This window comes from Lithobates pipiens, unplaced genomic scaffold (genome assembly GCF_037356315.1).
Source record: "Lithobates pipiens isolate NorthernLeopardFrog02 unplaced genomic scaffold, aLitPip1_a1.2 Scaffold_30, whole genome shotgun sequence".
Taxonomy (NCBI): domain Eukaryota; kingdom Metazoa; phylum Chordata; class Amphibia; order Anura; family Ranidae; genus Lithobates; species Lithobates pipiens.
The window spans coordinates 35,952,710-35,976,434 of NW_027507791.1; the positions used below are offsets into that span (position 1 = coordinate 35,952,710).

The 23,725-nt window shown below is 44.3% G+C and overlaps 2 protein-coding genes across 2 annotated transcripts in view; both read right to left on the reverse strand.

Moving 5' to 3' along the window:
• LOC143942631 (NACHT, LRR and PYD domains-containing protein 12-like) overlaps positions 1 to 23,725 on the reverse strand; it is a 1,996,551-nt gene that overhangs the window by 901,955 nt on the left and 1,070,871 nt on the right. The window lies entirely within an intron of this gene.
• The window catches only part of LOC143943387 (NACHT, LRR and PYD domains-containing protein 3-like), a 218,393-nt gene that overhangs the window by 134,910 nt on the left and 59,758 nt on the right, over positions 1 to 23,725 (reverse strand). The window contains exon 4 of the mRNA XM_077465121.1: positions 16,877 to 16,942. Within this exon, the coding sequence (XP_077321247.1) occupies positions 16,877 to 16,942 (66 nt within the window). The remainder of the gene's footprint in view (positions 1 to 16,876; positions 16,943 to 23,725) is intronic.

Genomic DNA, 23,725 nt, shown 5'->3' on the forward strand with positions numbered 1-23,725 from the left:
TAAAGAGAAATTGCCCCTATAGACTGCAGCAGGGGAGGACTGGGCAAGGGGCATTTCTGATCAATCCAGGGCTAATGAGATATGATGGGCTGGTGGACCAAAGACTTTTTGTACAAATGATCACAAGTAGTTGACTTTGAACCAGACTGGCTCCTTGCCACATTGAATATATTTTCCTTATATACCTCAATACCAACCGAGTCAGGATTAAGGCGGTGGAACACTTTCTGCAGAAACAAAACAGATCATCCATTACCCAGTGTATATATTCTGGAGGTCTGAGACTATCAATAATAAATACTTTCATTCTGAACACAGGTTGTTCAAACAAATTAACCGCTTCATGTCCTTAGGCCATTTACAGTATAAATGGCCTACATTGAAGTGGGTATACCATGTTGCATCCCAGCATCATTATTTTCAACTGGTGATTGTCTTTTTATTAAAAGTAATTGGAACAGCTATACAGCTGCTGGATTACTTTTTACAGGTGGCATGTGGGACATCAGAATCCAGAAGCAATGAGGATTTGTCACTTACAGTTTCAGTTCTGTTTTTCCTGGTTGTTTACCAGCCAGTGAAGTAGCCAATCAGACCAATCTGTGTCCGATTACCTGCATTGGAGGCCAGAGAGGAGATATGGGGTCTAATAGATCCCTCCATAAAGAAAACCTGCCATGGCCCATGCCATCACAAGGTATGTTGTTCATCCCTTGTGAAAACAATAAGGTTGATAATTTTAATTTTTTTTTAAGAACAGTTAAAAAATGAAATAAAATATATAATCAAATATGAAAAAAAATAGTTTTTAACCACCTCAATACGCTGCACTTACACCCCCTTCCTAACCAGACCAATTTTCAGGGCTCTCACAGTTTGAATGACAATTACTCATGCAACACTGTACACATATGAAACTTGCATCCTTTTTTCCACACAAATAGAGCTTTCTTTTGGTGATATTTAATCACTAGTGGGTTTTTTATTTTTTGTGCTATAAATAAAAAAATACGTAAATTTTGTGAAAAAAATGCCTTTTTCTTTCTTTCTGTCATAACATTTTGCTAATTAGTCATTTTTCTTCATACATTTTTGCCAAAATTTATACTGCTACATATCTTTGGTAAAAATAACCCACATTAGTGTATATTATTTGGTCTTTTTGAAAGTTATAGAGTCTACAAACTATGTCTGATCAGGCCTTCATTACATCATGTGTATCTCATTTCTTGAGACACTAACAAGTCAGGAAAGTACAAATACCCCCCAAATGACCCCTTTTTAGAAAGTAGACATCCCAAGGTATTAAGTAAGTAGCATGGTGAGTTTTTTTAAGTTGTCATTTTTTCCCACAATTCTTTGCAAAATGAAGATATTTCTTTTACAAAATTGTCATATTATCAGGTTATTTCTCACGCACAGCATATGCATACAACAAATTACACCCCAAAATACATTCTGCTACTCTTCCCGAGTACAGCAATACCACATGTGTGAGACTTTTACACAGCCTGGCCACATACAGAGGACCAACATTGAAGTAGCACCTTCAGGCTTTCTACGAGCAAAAATGACACATCTCATTTCTCAACCACCTATTACACTTTTGAAGTCCCTGGAGTACGAGGACAAAAGGAATTGCCCATAAAATTACCCCATTTTGGAAAGCAAACATCCCAATGTATAATCTGTGAGGCATAATGAGTCTTTTGAACGGTTTGTTATTTTCCGGAAGTTTTTGGAAAATGTGGAAAAAAATGAAAATGTAATTTTTTTTTTATACAAACTTGTCAATTTATAAGATATTTCTAACACATAACATGTATATAGGAAAAATTACACCCCAAAACACATTCTGCTACTCCTCCTAAGTATGGTGATACCACATGTGTAGGACTTTTACACAGCCTGGCCACATACAGAGGCTGAACATTGAAGTAGTATCTTCAGGCATTCTAGGAGCATAAATGACACCTCATTTCATTCCTACCATCACACTTTTGAAGGTCCTGGAGCACCAGGATAATGGAATTACCCACAAAATGACCCCATTTTGGAAAGCAAATACCCCAATGTATATTCTATGAGGCATGGGCTGCAAATAGGTACTCGGGTACTCTGATGGGCTGCAGATAGGTACTCTGATGGCCTGGTGACAGGTAATCGGGTACTCTGATGGTCTGGTGACAGGTACTCGGGTACTCTGATGGCCTGGTGACAGGTACTCGGGTACTCTGATGGCCTGGGGACAGGTACTCGGGTACTCTGATGGCCTGGGGACAGGTTCTCTGATGGCCTGGTGACTAGTATTTGGGTACTCTGAAGGGCGGTGATAGGTACTCAGGTACTCATATGGACTGTGACAGGTACTCGGGTGCTCAGATGGACTGGGACAGGTACTTTGATGGGCTGTGACAGCTACTCGGGTACTCTGATGGACTGTGACAGCTACTCGGGTACTCTGATGGACTGTGACAGCTACTCGGGTACTCTGATGGAGTGTGAGTGACAGGTACTATGATGGGTGGTGACAGGTAGTGATGGCCGAACAGTTCACCCGGCGGTCGTTTTGCGGCGAATTTCGGCTGTTCGCGGTCCGCCCGTTCGGCGGACTATTGGTGCCGTTCGCCCAGCGGACTTCCGTGTTTTTACTGTGTAAAAGAACTTTGACCTATGATGACACATCCATCATGGGGTACAGGACAGCCAATTGAGACATTACAGCACATGGATACTTGGACATTCCCCCTAACTTATAAATACACCCGATCCGGCGGCCATTTTACATTCTTTCTTCTGTCACTATAGGGAGAGGTTGCTGTGTGGAGCAGAGAGAGATAAATCGCTAGCTATTTGGTACACAAAAGTTATTTTCAGGACTGGTATAGGTGTTAGGTGTATATAGGTTTGCTGTGCTACTGATTGTTGCAGCAGCCTGAGTGTCTTTTGTCAGTTTAGAGAAAGGGACAGGATGCTGTGTGCTGCTGTAGGGACAGCCAGATTAGTCATCATCATTAGCTGTTACTATCAGGTCCACAAAAGTGCTATTCCAGTAACCAGTTATTGTTCCAGCAGCCTCTGTTTTGCCAGTTTATATAGGGACAGGCAGGAAGCAGTGTGTCAGGCAGTGAGGGTCAATTTAAACAGTAGCTGTTACTATTAGTTCCACAAAGGTTCTTTTCAGGACTGGTATCAGTGGTATGGTAATAGGCTTGTACACATATAATATTCCTTCTTCCAAATATAGAAAGAATATTATACTTGACTGCTGCCCTTCTGCTGCAGTCTGCTAATCATTCACAACTCACTTGTTCCACAAAGCTCTTTATCAGGACTGGAAACTTGGTCTGTCTAGGGTGCTACAGTACATAGGGTTAAGTGAGGTACAGTCTGCTATTCTATAAGGACTGGTATCGGTCCACAATACACAGGGTTGAGGTGCAATACTGCTGACCGCTGCCCTATACTGCAGCAGTCCTTCATCGGTATAGGGACTGACGTACAGTCTGCTAATCACTCACACACAACCTACTTGGTCCACAAAAGTCCTTATAAGGACTGGTAACTTGGTCTAGGGTGCTACAGTACATAGGGTTGAGTGAGGTACAGTCTGCTATTCTATAAGGACTGGTATCGGTGCACAATACATAGGGTTGAGGTGCCCTACTGCTGACCGCTGCCCTATACTGCAGCAGTCCTTCATTGGTAAAGGGACTGACGTACAGTCTGCTAATCACTCACACACAACCTACTTGGTCCACAAAAGTCCTTATAAGGACTGGTAACTTGGTCTAGGGTGCTACAGTACATAGGGTTGAGTGAGGTACAGTATGCTATTCTATAAGGACTGGTATCAGTCCACAATACATAGGGTTGAGGTGCACTACTGCTGACCGCTGCCCTATACTGCAGCAGTCCTTCATTGGTATATTGACTGAGAGTTTTGTCACAGGGTCATTTAAAAAATGACAGGCAGAGGAAGAGACAGGCCCTTCCGCAGGGGTGGTATACAGGGGTGGTTCATATTTTTACTGGGGCTGCTTATTATGAGGGGTTCCCACCATCCCTGTGCTGTGCTGACTTCCTCCTGGGCCTGCTTATTATGAGGGGCTCCCACCATCTCTGTGCTATGCTGACATCCTCCTGGGGCTGCTTATTATGAGGGGCTCACACCATCCCTGTGCTATGCTCATTATGAGGGGCTCCCACCATCCCTGTGCTATGCTGACATCTTCCTGGGGCTGCTTATTATGAGGGGCTCACACCATCCCTGTGCTATGCTCATTATGAGGGGCTCCCACCATCCCTGTGCTATGCTCATTATGAGGGGCTCCCACCATCCCTGTGCTATGCTCATTATGAGGGACTCCCACCATCCCTGTGCTATGCTGACTTCCTCCTGGGGCTGTTTACGGTGCAGGTGTCAGTGCTGTATATCACGGTGCTGATTTCAGTGCTCTCTGTCATGGTGCTGCTGTCAGTGCTGTATATCACGGTACTGGTGTGAGTGCTTTATGTCACACTGCTGATGTCAGTGCTCTCTATCAAGGTGCTGGTGTCATTGCTGTATATAACGGTGCTGGTGTCAGTGCTGTATATCACGGTGCTGGTGTCAGATGACTCTATCACGGTGCAGGTGTCATTGCTGTATGTCACGCTGCTGATGTCAGTGTTCTCTATCACGGTGCTGGTGTCAGATGACTCTATCATGGTGCAGGTGTCATTGCTGTATGTCACGCTGCTGATGATCATCTCCTGCACCCTCTTCTTTGCCTACCCTGGTCCCTGACCTTCCCTCTCCTCCATTGCCTTCATGCGCTCCACAGTCCTGAATTGTCACAACAATTTCCCATATAAAAAAAGAATGCTTGTAGTTGTCCATCCCAGATTCACCTCATACATGTGTTATGTCATTGGCCATGTGGTGGGACTATGTTTGCACAGCTACTAATTATTTTGTGGCTGCAAATTTGACCTATAGGTTTGCGAAGTTCGCCTCCCATTGAAGTCAATGGGGCGGAAGTTCGTCCATCACTAGGGACAGGTCCTCTTTATAGGGGGGGAATCAGTGTGATTTGTGTACACCGTAAGCGGTAACGAGATGTTACCACAATCTCCTCCTTACACACGATCAGTGTGTGAGGAGGAGAACCCAGTAACATCTCGTTACCGTGGTTTGTTTACATTTAGTGATCGGCTGTGGGTAAACAGCCGGCCAATGGCTGTTTACCAGCGTCGGTGACGAGCAGTGTTCCTGGGAACATGGTGCCACCAACGTGCACGTGCAGCGTGCTCACACGCCGTGCACAGTGGGGGTGTAACCATCTGTGATCGGCCGTAACTTTATCACGGCCGATCATGTAGTAAACAGCCATGCCCAATGGCTGTTCACCCCCTTGGTGGCGAGCGGTGTCTCCGTGATACGCAATATGCCTTGTAGGACTCATGCCAGACTTGACTGACAGGTGCACAAAGGTATTTCTGCATGAGACGCTATTCATAGCGCGTAAGGTAATAGCTAGGAAATGGATGAGGACTTGCCCCCCGAGCATAGCAGACTAGAAGGCAGAAATAAACAATACCCTCCCATATAAAAGGTTTATATACACCAATAGAGGATGTCCTGAGAAATACTATAAAATTTGGGACAGGTGGCTGCAGGAGTCCGACACTTGCTCATAACCTGACCTTTGCACTATGCATGGGAAAGTTGATGGCATTTGGATCCCCAAGCCCATGGGTAACAAAGCGAGTCACAAAATACTGTAACCATGTACTTATTTATTCCATGTATTTCATGGATATATCACGATGTGATGATAAGGATCTGAGATGTAGACACAACTGTTATTTGAAGCCATGTATGATATGTACCGTACCTGAAAAATGTACACTGTAGCATGTATGCACTGTAAACAAAATAAAACCTGTTGATTTAAAGTGGTTGTAAACCCTTACAAACCACTTTGACCTTCAGGTAAGCCTAGATTAAGGCTTACCTGTAAGTCGAAGAAATATCTCCTAAACCTATTACGGTTTAGGAGATATTTACAAAAATAATAGCTTTGCCTTGCAGGTTGCTTTTTTTTTTTCTTTCAACTGCCTTTACTTCCTGTTTACAAATCTACTCGTGGCTATTAATGAATTGTTGGGTCCTGCAGTACAGATGAAAGTCTTTGAAAAAAATGGCATGGGATTCCTCCCAGTCCATTACCAGACCCTTTGAGTCTGGTATGCATATTAAGGAGAACCCCCGAACCATAATTTTAAAAAAAATTGTGTGGGGTCCCCCCAAATTCCATTACCAGGCCCTTCAGGTCTGGTATGGATATTAAGGGGAAACCTGTGGCAAATTAAAAAAAATGTTGTGGGGTTCCCCCCAAAAATCCATACCAGACCCTTATCTGATCACGCAACCTGGCAGGCTGTAGGAAAAGAGGGGGGATGAGAAAGCGCCCCCCTCCTGAACTGTACAAGGCCACATGCCCTCAACATTGAGAGGGTGCTTTGTGGTAGCCCTCCAAAGCACCTTGTCTCCAAGTTGATGGGGAGAAGGGCCTCATTCCCACAACCCTTGCCCGGTGGTTGTGGGGGTCTGCGGGCGGGGGGGTTACCAGAATCTGAAAGCCCCCTTTAGCAAAGGGGACTCCCAGATCCCGCCCCCATGTGAAATGGTAATGGGGTACATTGTACTCCTACCATTTCACCCAAAAAAGTGACAAAAAAGGTAAAAAAAACACACATACATGGCTTGGCACAAGTCCTTTAATAAAAAAATATCCAGCGATGTAATCCTTCTAAGATCCACGAATGATACAGCCTCCTACAAAGGAGGCACCCAGCAGAATGATGCATGACTCGGGTGACAGTTCTTAAATAACCGAGGGCGGGGACACCCATGACATGGACAGGTGACCCTCCCCCTCTGACGCAAGGGGAAATGCCGGGGTTACCCAGTGAAATGTACGGGTGACCCCGCCCCCTCTGACGCATCACAAGAAACCCCATTGCATCAGAGGGGGTGGAGTCACCTGTACATGTCACTGGGTAACCCCGGCATTTCCGCTTACATCAGAGGGGGGCGGGGTCACCCGTTCATTTCACTGGGTAACCCTGGCATTTCCTCTTGCATCAGAGGGGCGGGGTCACCTGTCCACACCACGAGTGGCCCTGCCCTCGGTTATTTAAGAACTGTCACCCGAGTCGCACGTCATTCTATATGGTGGAGGGTGTATCGTTCGTGGATCATAGAAGGATTACATATCTGGAATTTTTTTATTATTAAAGTACTTGTGCCAAGCTGTGTGTGTGTGTTTTTTTTATCTTTTTGTCACTTTTTTGGGTGAAATGGTAGGAGTACAATGTACCCCATTACCATTTCACATGGGGGGCAGGGATCTGGGAGTCCCCTTTGTTAAATGGGGCTTCCTGATTCCCAATAAATCCCCTGCCCGCAGACCCCCACAACCACCGGGCAAGGTTTGTGGGAATGAGTCCCTTCTCCCCATCAACATGGGGACAAGGTGCTTTGGAGGGGCTACCCTAAAGGAATCTCCCAATGTTGAGGGCATGTGGCCTGGTATGGTTCAGGAGGGGGGCTCTCTCTCATCCCCCCTCTTTTACTGCGGCCTGCCAGGACGTGTGCTCAGATAAGGGTCTGGTATGGATTTTTGGTGGGAACCCCACGCCAGTTTTCTTTAAATTTGGCACGGGGTTCCCCTTAAAATCCATATCAGACCTGAAGGGTCTGGTATGGATTTTGAGGGGGGACCCCCTACACAATTTAAAAAAAAAAAATTGGTGCAGGGTTCACCTTAATATCCATACCAGACCTGAAGGGCCTGGTAATGGAATTTGGGGGGACCCCCATGCCATTTTTTTTTTCAATTACTTTCATCATTAATAGCCGCAAGTAGTTTTAAATTATTTTTTTACTTTAGAAATTACATTTTGTGCAGGGACTGTTCTAAACACAGGAAACACGCGCTACTATACAGACATACTATAGACACCCCCAGATACGAAATTTGAAGGAATATTTTACTTTTATTGTTTCACTTTAACACCCCTGGCGGTTTTCCTGAGTATGGCTTGGGGTGAAAGTTTTGTACCAAAAGCGGTAACCCCGAGCCAGACTCGGGACCGCATCGCTGAGTGCAGGAGAAGGTTTACTTACCTTCTCCCTTGGATCCAGCGATGTCCCTGCGCTGTACGAGCTGCTCGCCCTCCACTCGATTCATCACGGAGACGATCTCCGTTCCCTGCGAGTGTTGCGACGCACGGGGACAGAGATCGGCGCCAAATTCAAAAAGTGAAACACACAGTATACATACAGTATTATTATTGCTAGATTACATTGCTATATGTAATTATTTCACATCCCCTTTGTCCCTAGTGTTCTGTCCAGTGTCCTGCATGCAGTTTTATATTATAAAAACTGTTCTTTATGCCTGGAAACTGGAGATTGTCCATAGCAACCAAAACTGTGCCTTGACATCAAAAATTATTTTAGACCAGCTAGAAAACAGTGATAATAAATTAGAATCACTCGCAGAATTGAGTGATAGCGATTTGAGGGGAGATCCGTGATCAAATACTGAAAAGTAATGACAGTGACAATTCTGCAACTGAGCAAATTTCAGTGTTTTTGATTTGATTACATTATTGAATAATTTTTATTATTTGGTATAATTATTTATAGTTATTTATTATATTATAATATATGATTTCATTTTTCAAACTTTATCATACCCGGGATGTCTGCTAGACTCTGGTTTGAACAGATTTAAGTGAGTTATTCCTAAGAATTGCAGGACTACAATATAAAATGCCAAATTTTCATGCAAAATAATTGTACCGCTTTCAGCACCTAAAATCCAAAATAATCATACCGCCAGGGAGGTTAAGCATTAAAAAAAATCACTGCTCCCAAAAAAACTGTTTTAAAACTTTTTTTGCATTGATACATATCCCACTTTTTATGACAATAACTTGCATATTAGCCTTTTAACCACCTCAGTACAGTGCAGTTACACCCCCTTCCTGACCAGACCAATTTTCAGCTTTCAGCGCTCTCACATTTTGAATGACAATTACTCAGTCATCCAACACAGTATCCATATGAAACTTGCGTCCTTTTTTCCACACAAATAGAGCTTTCTTTTAGTGGTATTTAATCACTAGTGGGTTTTTTATTTTTTGTGCTATAAATAAAATAAAACGTAAATTTTGTGAAAAAAATGCCTTTTTCTTCGTTTCTGTCATAAATTTTTGCTAATTAGTAATTTTTCTTCATAAATTTTGGCCAAAATTTATACTGCTACATATCTTTGGTAAAAATAACCCACATTAGTGTATATTATTTGGTCTTTGTGAAAGTTATAGAGTCTACAATCTATGGTGCCAATCACTGAAAATTCATCACTTCTGATCAGGCCTTCAGTACATCAGGTGTACCTAATTTCTTGAGACTCTAACTAGTCAGGAAAGTACAAATACCCCCCAAATGACCCCTTTTTACAAAGTAGACATCCCAAGGTATTAAGTAAGTAGCATGGTGAGTTTTTTTAAGTTGTCATTTTTTCCCACAATTCTTTGCAAAATGAAGATTTTTTATTTTTTTTTATTTTTTTTTACTAAATTGTCATATTATCAGGTTATTTCTCACACACAGCATATGCATACAACAAATTACCCCCCAAAATACATTCTGCTACTCTTCCCGAGTACGGCGATACCACATGTGTGAGACTTTTACACAGCCTGGCCACATACAGAGCACCAACATTGATGTAGTACCTTCAGACGTTCTACGAGCAAAAATAACGCATCTCATTTCTCAACCACCTATTACACTTTTGAAGGCCCTGGAGTACCAGGACAATGGAATTGCCCATAAAATCACCCCATTTTGGAAAGCTAACACCCCAACGTATAATCTGTGAGGCATAATGAGTCTTTTGAATGGTTAATTTTTTTCCAGAAGTTTTTGGAATATGTGGAAAAAAATTAAAACGCATTTTTTTTTACACAAAATTGTCAATTTATAAGATATTTCTAACACATAACATGTATATAGCAAAAATTACACCCCAAAATACATTCTGCTACTCCTCCCGAGTATGGCGATACCACATGTGTAGGACTTTTACACAGCCTGGCCACATAGAGAGGCCGAACATTGAAGTAGTACGTTCAGGCGTTCTAGGAGCATAAATGACACATCTCATTTCATTCCTACCCATCACACTTTTGAAGGTCCTGGACCACCAGGACAGTGAAATTACCCACAAAATGACCCCATTTTGGAAAGTAAACACCCCAACGTATATTCTATGAGACATGGGCTGCAAATAGGTACTCGGGTACTCTGATGGGCTGGAGATAGGTACTCGGGTACTCAGATGGACTGTGACAGGTACTCGGGTACTCTGATGGCCTGGTGACAGGTACTCGGGTACTCTGATGGCCTGGTGACAGGTACTCGAGTACTCTGATGGCCTGGTGACAGGTACTCGGGTACTCTGATGGCCTGGTGACAGGTACTCGGGTACTCTGATGGCCTGGTGACAGGTACTCGGGTACTCTGATGGCCTGGTGACAGGTACTCGGGTACTCTGACGGCCTGGTGACAAGTACTCAGGTACTCTGATGGCCTGGTGACAGGTACTCTGATGGTTTGGTGACTGGTATTTGGGTACTCTGAAGGGCGGTGACAGGTACTCAGATGAACTGTGACAGGTACTCGGGTACTCAGATGGACTGTGACAGGTACTCTGGTACACAGATGGACTGGAACAGGTACTCGGGTACTCAGATGGGTTGTGACAGGTACTCGGTACTCTAATGGACTGTGACAGGTACTCGGTACTCTAATGGACTGTGACAGGTACTCGGTACTCTAATGGACTGTGACAGGTACTCAGGACTCTAATGGACTGTGACAGGTACTCGGTACTCTAATGGACTGTGACAGGTACTCGGTACTCTAATGGACTGTGACAGGTACTCGGTACTCTAATGGACTGTGACAGGTACTCGGGTACCCTGATGGGCCGTGACAGGTACTCGGGTACACTGATGGGCCGTGACAGGTACTCGGGTACACTGATGGGCCGTGATAGGTACTCGGGTACTCTGATGTGCCGTGACAGGTACTCGGGTACTCTGATGTGCAGTGACAGGTACTCGGGTACTCTGATGGGCCGGGACAGGTACTCGGGTACTCTGATGGGCCGGGACAGGTACTCGGGTACTCTGATGGGCCGGGACAGGTACTCGGGTACTCTGATGGGCCGGGACAGGTACTCGGGTACTCTGATGGGCCGGGACAGCTACTCGGGTACTCAGATGGGCCGGGACAGGTACTCGGGTACTCAGATGGGCTGGGACAGGTACTCGGGTACTCTGATGGGCTGGGACAGGTACTCGGGTACTCTGATGGGCTGGGACAGGTACTCGGGTACTCTGATGGGCTGGGACAGGTACTCGGGTACTCTGATGGGCTGGGACAGGTACTCGGGTACTCTGATGGGCTGGGACAGGTACTCGGGTACTCTGATGGGCTGGGACAGGTACTCAAATACTCTGATGGACTGTGACAGGTACTCTGATGGACTGTGATTGACAGGTACTATGAGGGGTGGTGACAGGTCCTCTTTATTGGGGGGGGGCAATCAGTATGTTTGGTGTACACTGTATGCGGTAACGAGATGTTACCGCAATCTCCTCCTCACACACGATCGGTGTGTGAGGAGGAGAACCCGGTAACATCCCGTTACCGCGGTTTGTTTACATTTTAGTGATCGGCTGTGAAAGGATCACAGCCGATCACGTGGGTAAACAGCCAGCCAATGGCTGTTTACCAGTGTCGGTGACGAGCAGTGTTCCCGGGGAACACGCCGCCACCGACGTGCACGCGCAGCGCGCTCGCGATCGCGCGCATGCGCCGTGCACGTACGGGGTGTGACCATCTGTGATCGGCCGTGACTTCATCACAGCCGATCACATGGTAAACAGCCATAACGAATGGCTGTTCACCCCCTTCGGTGGCGAGCGGTGTCTCCGTGACACGCCGCCACCGAAGAAACAGGGATGCGCGCGCACGATCGCGCGCATCCCTGTTTAAACGGGAGGCCGTCATATGATGGCCTCCCGCCACAATAGCTGCGCCGCCTGGCCGTCATTTGACGGCCGGCGGTCAGCAACTAGTTAAATAAGCACTTTCAATTTCTTCTATAGACTTTTAAAGGGTGTTTCACGGCTTTTAAATTTGCCGCAAACACCCCAAATTGTTTGCTATTCAGCTAACGGGCGAACAGACAGCCCATCCCTAGCCATTACTAGTAAAAAAAATGAATAATAAAAATGCCATAAACTATACCCTATTTTGTAGACGCTATAACTTTTGGACAAACCAATCAATATACGCTTATTGGGATTTTTTTTACCAAAAATATGAAGAATACATATTGGCCTATACTGAGGAAAAAAATTGTTTTTTTTATATATATTTTTGGGGGATATTTATTATAGCAGAAAGTCAAAAATATTGAATTTTTTTTCCAAATTGTCGCTCTTTTTGTTTATAGCGCAAAAAATAAAAACCACAGAGGTGATCAAATACCACCAAAAGAAAGCTCTATTTGTGGGGAAAAAAGGACATAAATTTTGTTTGGGTACAGCGTCGCACGGCCGTGCAATTGTCAGTTAAAGTGACATAGTGCCGAATCACAAAAAGTGCTCTGGTCAGAAAGGGGGTAAAATCTTTCGGGGCTGAAGCAGTTAATGAGAAAATAAGCAAGCATAAAGTCCATAAGTGAATAAATCCCAACACCAAAACGGAATACTCAGAGAAAAAACTTCTAGATCTTCCCCCATCAGTGCTCAGTATGAAGATAATAAAATAAAAAAACTCCACAGAAGACATGGATAAAATTCTCACTCCAAAGGGGCAAAGACTGGTGTGGGGTATAAAATATGGACCCGGAAATGACGGATCCTCTGCCCCTTTTTTATATGAACATGTATAGCACCTTATTCTTTATTTTATAACTTTGCATAGTCACTGAAGTTTGTGTAAACCCTCCACTGCCATGGCTTAGTGGCATTGCTATAGCGGTGAAGTCCACACCCGGGTGACACCCACTAGAGGGGTGACACTGTCCCGACTCTCCCGAGGGTGAGTAAAGCCCAACCGGAACATCTCCAGCATCACAGCCGTGCTGCCCTGACCGGTGTCCTTCTTCCTCCTCCTACTTCCCTGCTGCTGAGCCATGTGTCACTATCTCTGTATTCTGCATCCTTCTACATATTTTTGGTAGATAGATAGGGGATAGATTTATAGTAGGGCTGTTACTGATTAAAATGTTTGTGTTCAATTAATCGATTGTTTTCTTAATTGATTAATTGACTAATTTCGATTAATTATAACACACATACAGATCCAACTACTAGCGGATCTCCTTGCATTGCAACTCTGCATTAGTCAGTGGTAAATGTGGTATACACAATATACAATCACCCGACACTAGCTAGTTTCCACAATCCATGACTTAACTTCACGATTCACACAAATACATTCTAAATTCATACTGTAGCACTGACGTAAGTATTTTTTTTTTACACAGTAGCATGACAACCCCCCCCCCGGTCTAACTAATCCCTCTCACCTTATGGCATGGATTCCTGTGCAAACAGGTGGCAATGCAAGCGGGTATCAAAAGGGTTTCACACGGACCATAAACTTCTCTCATGTCTCCTTAGATCTCAGCAAGGACGCCGGGTCATTGGTAGAAAAAAAAGATCTAAGTGCTCACCGCTTAAGTATAAGATTTCATTTTTGTGTTCAAACACAAACTACTCACATAAAGATGATAAAAACACAGCATGTAAAGCCGACAATCGTATTAGTTCCATAGAGCAGCAGTGGGTGACGTCATGCATAGCTCCTCCCCGCGTTACGTTCAATCAGAACTTCAACATCACCAGACTCCTCCCCCTTCTCTTTGTTAGCAGAAGGAGGCACTTGGGGAAGGGGGAGGAGTCTGGTGACATTGATGTCCATGACGTCCCAGGATGTCTGATGGAACTCCTTGAAGACCCGGAAGCCGGCGGAGAGGTGAGTATTTTGATCGATCAAAAAAATTAATAATTAATAAAGGAATTAATCTTTAATTTACACAGCCCTAATTTATAGCATTTGTTTACTAGTAATGTCAGCGATCTGTGATTTTTATTGGGACTGGGACATTATAGCGGACACTTTTGACACATTTTGGGACCCTTGGCATGTATACAGCGATCAGTGCTATAAAAATGCACTGATTGCTGTAAAAATGTCACTGGCAGGGAAGGGGTTAACACTGGGGAATGATCAAGGGGTTAACTGTGTTCTAGTGTCTAGGAGAGATGACAGATCGCTGTTCATACTTTATATGAATATATGATCTGTTTCTTCTCCCCTCAGAGAACCGGGATCTATGTGTTTACACACACAGATCCCAGTTCTCGCTATGTCATGAGTGATCGCGGGAGCCCGATGGTCATCAAGCCCACCGGGCACTTGCATCAGCTCCAGGGTGGGTAGCGAGTGCACGAGTGCCTCTGGCGGCACACACAATAATGTTGTTTTGCCCAGCCGTGCAATCCTGCCACAGTGAAACTGTGGCAGTTGGTCAGCAAGGGGTTAAAGTGCCCCTGTACCCAGACTATGAACACCGGGGCTCATTCACATCATAACACGTGAGCTGTGTTTAACTGCTTTAATCATTGCAGGTTCAATGTATAGACAAAAAAAACAAATCAGTTACTATTTGATGCACAAATATCATGAAGTACACAAAAATCTAGATTTTTTGTTGCTCACCGTAAAATCCTTTTCTCTGAGTTCATTGATGGACACAGCATCTTCTTCATTATCCATGACCATACAGGGTTTTAATGCCACACTTACAGGAGTAGGACACTAGGTAGAAAAAAACTTTGGCACCTCCTATGGGCAGTCCTTTCTGGGTATAAAACTCCCTCTCTGCTATAGGCCTCCAGTTAGTCACAAAACTCCATAGAGGGGTGGGTGGTGTGTCCATCAATGAAGGGATTTTACGGTGATTTACAAAAAAACTTGATAAGCAGATGCCTGATGTTGGAATGCTTAGGATCCGCTAACCACCCTGGTGGAGTACAATGCAACGGAAAGGAGGTTCCCTCCATGCCATCATGAGCACTGTAGCAACATCAGTATTCTTTAGCCTGGGTCTGCATGAGAGACCTCCCTCTACATGTCAGGCTCTGACACAAGGTATGCGATAGCCACATCCACAAGTGAGATTATCCATCAGCAAATCTACAGGAACAGGACTGCCACCTTCAGGAGGGGGTCCAGGGGATAGCAAGCTCCTGAAACTCCATAGGGATAGCACTACCCGACAGGTGCTGCTGCAACTAGGGACCCCAAGGTAAAGGAAAGAGACCACCCCAGGCTGCCCAGCAGAGAAGGAAATAGAGGGATACCAGGGGAGGACTCCCCACAGGCTGCCATATGCTACTAGAAGTCAGAAACGTGTCTCTGCCACTGTGTACCACTCAGAACTGAACCACCAGGTGCTAGGGGCCACTCCCAAGTCCTCTGACCCTCAAAAGCCAAGAGAAGGACACTTCTGTGGGCTATAAGAAAATGGCAATTCATGCTCACCCTGAGCCAGCTCTCTCAGCCCATACTGGCACTTGGTCTAAGGGAAAATGGGCACTGAGCATGGCAAATGCAGGATGTCTCCGAAAGTGAAGGTAAAATGGTGGCTATGGTTCCGGGAAAATAACTGCCAGCCAAAAATAGCCACATGGCAGCCATATGAACCTATGCTGGATAGGTGCCCAGTCATATGTGTCCACATGAGACATTTAACTCACTGGCCACCCCAGTCCAGGATGGGGCATAGTCGCTGTCAACTGAGAGCAGAGCTAGTGGTCTGTGTGATCTCGCTGGTCAAACTGAGGTGATCTGACAGTTAATAGAAGATCCCCACATGAAAAAATCCAAAGGAAAAAAAATCCCAGCATAAAACAATACATCCATACTCCTGGCACTAGGCACAATGTCTGGGGGCCTATAGTAGAGAAGGGTTTTAAGACCAGGGAAGACTGTCCATAGGAGGTGCCAATGTTTTTTCTGCCTAGTGTGCTACTCCTGTAAGTGTTGCTATAAAACCATGTGTTGGTCCTGGATAAAGAAGAGGCGGCTGTGTCCGTCAATGAACATAAGAGAAATTTTCCTTTATCTTCATAGAAGGTAAACAAAATCTTCAGTCTTTAGAACCACTTTAAGTGATATTACAGAATAGAACTAGAAATGTACATCTTTGTATGTTTCCGATTATTAAGTCACATCCAAATCTCTTCTATCATTCAGGAACAAATCATCATGATTCCCAGTCCTGTGATCACTATGACATCTCTGACATGGTGATCATATAGTATTATTCAAACACATCTGTTGGGTTATGATGTCACAATACCTCACACAGAGAGACACATTCTGACATCTGAAGTTGTCAGGCTACAGTTTATAAAGGGCAATACAGAATACAGTGGTCCATTGGTGAGAACACGTTTTATAGATCCATTTCCTGCAATGAGCTTCTGGCCGTGGAATAAAATGGAATACAATTTAGTGTTTAAGAACTATGAACCTGGTAAGAGAAGACAGACCCCAGATCCAGTATAATCCGTGTACATCGATCATCATTATAATTTCTAAAGATTCCGATCTAGAAGTCCTCAGTGGAGTAGATGGTACAAAGGAAGTGGAATTATTCCAACACCATCTCCACACCTTACACAAAGTGATTCCTGTGATAGATACACTACGGGTTTTATTTACCTTTCAGCTCTGGAGTCAGGGAATGTCCGAATTCATCCAGCAGAATCTGACCCGGCAGATCCTCACCTATAGAGAGGAATATAAGATGATGGCTCTGAGTCATGTATGATTGAAGCTGACCTTTCACATACACCAAACTACACATTACAATTATGTCCACACAACAGAATATAACAAATCCTATGTTACATGTAACATGTCAGAGTAAAGTTCTCCATATTCTGACCATATATAAATATACAGAAGTGATCGGATTGTGTTCTGAATAAGTGTAAGGAATAGAGTTAGAGTGTGATATTGGAGGGGAGACATAGAAAAGGGCTCTGTTCATTGCTACTAGCAAGTTAGTGTGCTACAGTGTAGAGTGAAAATAGTGATAGTGTAGTAGTGTAGTGTTAGTGCAACCATTCATTCTTATAGTTTAGTGTTTCAGGGGGTGTTTACTGCAGGACATTAACCACTTAAGGACAGCCTCACGCCGATGTACGTCAGCAGAATGGCACGGCTGGGCACAAGCACGTACCTGTACGTTGCTTTTTAAGTGCCCAGCCATGGGCCGGGTATGCGCCGCTGGCGGCACGCTCCCGACCTGGTCCTGTGCTCCGTAACCGTGGCTGCAGAACCAGTGGACCCGATTGCCGCTGGTGTCCCACGATCGGGCCACAGAGCTGAAGAATGAGGAGAGGTCTGTGTAAACAAACCTCAACCCGTGCTTCCCTGTGTGGCTGTCACCGATCGTCTCTTCCCCTTTATAGGGAAGGACGATCAGTGATGTCACATGCTAGGCCACGCCCCCTACAATAAAAAAAAACAACACATAACGTCATACATAACACTACACTGCCCCCTAGTGGTTAACTCCTTCACTGCCAGTGTCATTTACACAGGAATCAGTGCATTTAAATAGCACTGATTGCAGTATAAATGACAATGGTTCCAAAAATGTGTCAGCCATTATGTCGCAGTCACAATAAAAATCGCTGATCGCCGCCATTACTAGTAAAACAAAATATATAAAAATGCTATAAAACTATGCCCTATTTTGTAAACGCTATAACTTTTGTACAAACCAATCAATCGCTAATTGCGATTTTTTTACCAAAAATATGTAGAAGAATACGTATCGGCCTAAACTGAGGAAAAAAAATGTTTTTTATATATATTTTGGGGATATTTATTATAGCAAAAAGTAAAAAATATTGTATTTTTTCTAAATTGTCGCTCTATTTTTGTTTATAGCACAAAAAATAAAAACCACAGAGGTGATCAAATACCACCAAAAGAAAGCTCTATTTGTGGAAAAAAAAGGATGCCAATATTGTTTGGGAGCCACGTCGCATGACCGTGCAATTGTCAGTTAAAGCAATGCAGTGCCGAATCGTAAAAAGGGGCTTGATCCTTTGGCTGCAATTTGGACCGGGGCTTAAGTGGATAAGGTGCATTATTGCTTGTTTACTGCAGTATATTAAGGTATATTAGAGTATGTTTAACTGCAGTATATTAAAGTGCATTAGCGCATGTTTAGTGCAGTATATTACATGTTTATATAGCACCCTCTACTTTCAGGTAGGTGCTAGATAGTAATTTTCTAGCGTATATTTATTGGTTTGCGCAAAAGTTATAGCGTCTACAAACTAGAGTACATTTTCTGGAATTTACACAGCTTTTAATTTGTGACTGCCTATCTCATTTCTTGAGGTGCTAAAATGACAGGGCAGTACAACCCCCCCAAATGACCCCATTTTGGAAAGTAGACACCCCAAGGAAATTGCTGAGGGGCATGTTGAGCCCATTGAATATATTATTTTTTTGTCCCAAGTGATTGAATAATGAAACAAAAAAAAAAAAGCTTACAAAAAGTTGTCACTAAATGATATATTGCTCACACATGCCATAGTTATATGTGGAATTGCACCCCAAAATATATTCTGCTGCTTCTCCTGAGTACGGGGATACCACATATGTGGGACTTTTTGGGAGTCTAGCTACGTACGGCACCCCGAAAACCAATCACTGCCTTCAGGGTTTCTAAGGGTGCAAATTTTTGCTTTCACTCCTGACTACCTATCACAGTTTCGAAGGCCATAAAATGCCAAAATAGCACAAAATCCCCCAAATGACCCCAATTTTGGAAAGTAGACACCCCAAGCTATTTACTGAGTGGCATGTTGAGTCCATGAAATATTTTATATTTTGCCACAAGTTGCAGGAATATTACAATTTTTTTTTTTTTGCACAAAGTTGTCACTAAATGATATATTGCTCACACATGCTATTGGCATAAGTCAAATTACACCCCAAAATAAGTTCTGCTGCTTCTCCCGAGTACGGGGATACCACATGTGGGGGACTTTTTTGGGAGCCTAGCCACGTACGGGACCCCAAAAACCAAGCACTGCCTTCCGGATTTCAATATAAAACGCTACCAAAAAAAAACTGTTAGCGATCGCAGGGATCAGGCCTGACTCTGTGACGCTGCAGTTATGTGTTTAGTGTTTTGTAAGTGCACTTGGGTGGGCTGGCGCAGGGGCAAAACGCAGGTGCCAGCAGGTATCTGGGCTGATCCTGCTAACAATGCTTTTTTTTGGAACCCTAAACTGTTGGGGATGCTAGTATATATCTGATCAGATCAGATATTGATCTGTTCAGATTCTATACCACTACGGGAGGTTTATGCTTTGTGTGTGGGTGTTAGCGGTACTGGCACTAACCTAGCGCTGCCTGGGGCGACGCAGACCCTGACCCTAAAACCTAATTGATATCACCCGCCGGGTGATCAGGGGGTTAAACCTTTATTGGGTAATAAATGGTGGGTGCTCTGATGCTATAAAAAGCAAACTAAGTAGAGTCACCCGTAACACTTATACGGTGATCACTGGTGAAAGGGTTAACTAGGGGCAATCAGGGGGTTCAAATTTTTATTGGTAGTATATGGGGGTCCCTGACGCTATATAAAAACCTGACGGGGAACCTAAATAACTAACTGGCTAACCAGCGTCACCAGTGACACTTATACGGTGATCGCTGGTGAAAGGGTTAACTAGGGGCAATCAGGGGGTTAAAACCATTATTGGGTAGTATATGGGGGTACCTAGCGCTATAAAAACCTGGCGGTGAACCTAAAAAAATAACTAGCTACCTAGCGACACTAGTGACACTAATGCAGCGATCAGAAAAATGATCACTTAATGACACTGGCAAAAGGGGGTGAAAGGGTTAACTAGGGGCAATCAGGGGGTTAAAATCATTATTGGGTAGTATATCGGGGTACCTAGTGCTATAAAAACCTGGCGGTGAACCTAAAAAAATAACTAGCTACCTAGCGATACTAGCGACACTAATGCAGTGATCAGAAAAACGAATCGCTTAGTGACACTGGCAAAAGGGGGCTGAAAGGGTTAACTCTAGGGGCAATCAGGGGGTTAAAACCTTTATTGGGGGTGGTAGGGGGCTACCCTGGACCTAACACTAACTGCCCTGACACTTTTTACTGTCACAACTGACACTGAATGCAGTGATCAGTAAATAAATGATCACTTCAATCAGTGACACTGACTGGGAGGGGGGGCAGGGGGGGATCGGGTGGGTGATCGGGGGGGGTTTGTGTGCTTATGTGTGCCTAAATGTCAGTGTAGTGTTTGGTGCACTTAATTTCAGTGTTCTCCTCATAGTCTGGTCAAAAAGACTGCCCCGAGGAGAATGACATCAAATCCTCCCTGCCTGTGTTTACTATACACAGCAGGAGGAAGCTTCTCATTCGCCAGGCGCGATTGAGAGGGGGTGGCCAGAAACCAACGGCCATCCCCTCATCCCGGATCACTCCTGAAGCAAAACGGACCGCCGCATCCAGCGGGAGGGGGTCCGATCGGACCCCCCACCCGCTGGAAGGCAAGCACGTACATGTACGTGCTTGTGCCTGTACATGCCATTCTGATGACGTACATTGACATGTGGCGGCCCTTAAGTGATTAAGGACCGCCTCACGCCGATGTATGTCGGCAAAATGGCACGGCTGGGCACAAGCTTTTTTGTACGTTGCTTTTTAAGTGCCCAGCCGTGGGTCGGGTATGCGCCGCCGGTGGCGTGCTCCCAACCCGGTCCTGTGCTCCGTGACCGTGGCCGCGGGACCAGTGGACCCGATTGCCGCTGATGTCCCGCGATCGGGTCACAGAGCTGAAGAATGAGGAGAAGTCTGTTGTAAACTAAACAAAAGGTCTTTTCCCTGGCTCTCGGACAGGCAAGAGCTCTTCGTTTTAGCTCCAGGCTCAGTCACCGCTACCCAGTCCGGTGTGGTTCCCATGATGGTTCAGCCAGATCTTTGACTTATGTGCCCTTTTGATCTCAGGTAATACTGAGATCTCAAGTTCTGGTAATGGCCCCCCCTTTTCTCCTTATCGGTGGAGGTGCTTCTTTTGGATTGCTTTCCTCACAAAGTGATGTGGGTGTCAGTTTCCCATTTTTCACTCTAAATGAATTAACATCAGTTGCTGAATAACATCAACCATTGGGACTTTAAGGGACTAATCTCTCCAGTCTATTTTACTTTATATTGCATTTATTTGTGTTTGTGTTTTTGTGGATTCTGAAGTTAGAAGTGCGATTACATGAGGGCACATATATTAATTATGTGTTATTCACTTTTCTGCATCTGCAGATTTTTGTTAGATCTGGTTAGATGAGATCTTTATGTAATTTTTGACATAGGTGATCACTCTTGTATGATTTATTTATTACATGATTCATTTATTTTCATTGAATTCAAATTATACATCATTTGATATTCACGCCCACTTAAATTTTTTATTGATTACTCATGGTGTTAATTGCATGAAGTTTTTATTTAGAACACTTTTTTGTTTTTGAGCGCAGCTCTTCTTTTTATATTGTAAACAAACCTCTCCCCGTGCTTCCCTGTGTGGCTGTCACCGATCGTCTATTCCATTTTATAGGGAAGGACGATCAGTAACATCACATGCTAGGCCACGCCCCCTACAATAAAAAAAACACATAACGTCATACATAACACTACACTGCCCCCTAGTGGTTAACTCCTTCACTGCCAGTGTCATTTACACAGGAATCAGTGCAATTAAATAGCACTGATTGCTGTATAAATGACAATGGTTCCAAACATGTGTCAGCCATAATGTCACAGTCACAATAAAAATCGCTGATCGCCGCCATTACTTGTAAAAAAAATATTAATAAAAATGCTATATATAGAGTAAATTCAGAGGAGGATGCAGGGTGGCGTGCGGACGTGACATGCCGCTCTAAGATAGAGGGGAGGGGCCAGGCGATGCCGAACAAGCAGAGTGAGTGTGGCTCTGGGAGAGCGAGAGGGCTGTGCGGAGAGAGCTGACAGGCGGAGGCGAGCGGCGTGCTGGAGAAGCGGCTGAGCGGGATGAGAGCCTGGGAAGCTCTGACTTATACTCTGCCTGGGCAACCCCCATGTGTTACTACTGACCGCCGGATCACTGACCACCTTTGACCCCCCCCTTGACCACCAAGCGGACCCCCCCACCTTCCTTCCCTGCTGAAAAAAATATAGCTGAAATGGTAATGATGAAATTTGAAGATCGGTGATACCTGACCTAAAGTACCATCTGGTGTTTAGTCTGCGAGTAAATCACAGCTTATTAATTACCATATTATATTGCGAGTGGCCTTCCTCATTATTACTAAAGGGGGTTCAGATTGAACTAAAGATGTTCCACCCCTAGAAATGGGTAGGAGGGAGAAAGGCAAATGGAATAAATATAAACAGTATCAGGAGTAATAAATCAATATGAAGGGCCGAGCACAGAGGGGGACGGACTCCAAGAACCAGCGGGAAAGTTTAAACACGAGTTCAATTCAGAAATACCTCAAGGAGGGCAATTCAAGGAGCCCAGGGATGGAAAAAAAACAACTAACCACAAAAGAAAAAAAGAGAGAGTTAGAGAAACAAAGGATAGAACAGGAAAATCAAGCTCGGGAAGAATTTGAGATGGAGCGTGCGGGAGCTCGGGTAGAGGCAGAGGATACGGGAGAAAAGGGGGAGATGGCAAAGCTACCGACAAAGTCAGAATTTGAAATGTTGAAAATGTTCAGTAATTTAGAAGCCGCTATTAAGCTGGAAATCAATAACGTCAGAAGCGGCATATCCCACCCGCTAAGGAGAGTGGAAGAAATAGAGGAAAAGTTAGAAATACAAGCACAAGAATTAAGGGGCCTGAAAAACCAAGTGGAGGTTTTACAGAGAAAGCAAAAGGACATTTTATATAAATTGGAGGGACAGGAAAACCATAGCAGGCGCCAAAATTTGCATATTAGATCAATCCCAGAACAGCAGGGAGAAGATCTGACGGGGAAAATAAAAAGGATTTTCCAGCCACTAATGGGGAGGGGGGATGGAGAGGATTTAAGAATAGACCGAGCCCATAGAATTAGGAAACCCCCTGGATTGAGAGAGGACATACCCCGGGACGTTATAGTGAAGTTCCATACATTTGAAGATAAACATAAAATCTGGACCAAACTTAGAGGGGTCCCATCTTTACAATACGATGGAACTGAAATACAAGTCTTTTTGGACTTATCAGCAGAAACTTTGTCATGGAGAGGGAGATTAAAGCCCCTTTTGGGGCAACTGAGGACTGCCAATTTGAAATACAGTTGGGGTTTCTGTCAGACTTAGTGGTATTTAAAGAAGGGAGGTTGTTCAGGTTGAAACCCATGGATGAGATGGATGAGTTTTGCAGGAATCTGAGTAGGGAGAGAGAATAATAAAAAGCAAATTTTTTAAATCTTATAAAGGTGGGTGAGTGTGTAGACGGGAGATATTTATTCATGTGGGCCCGTCTCCCC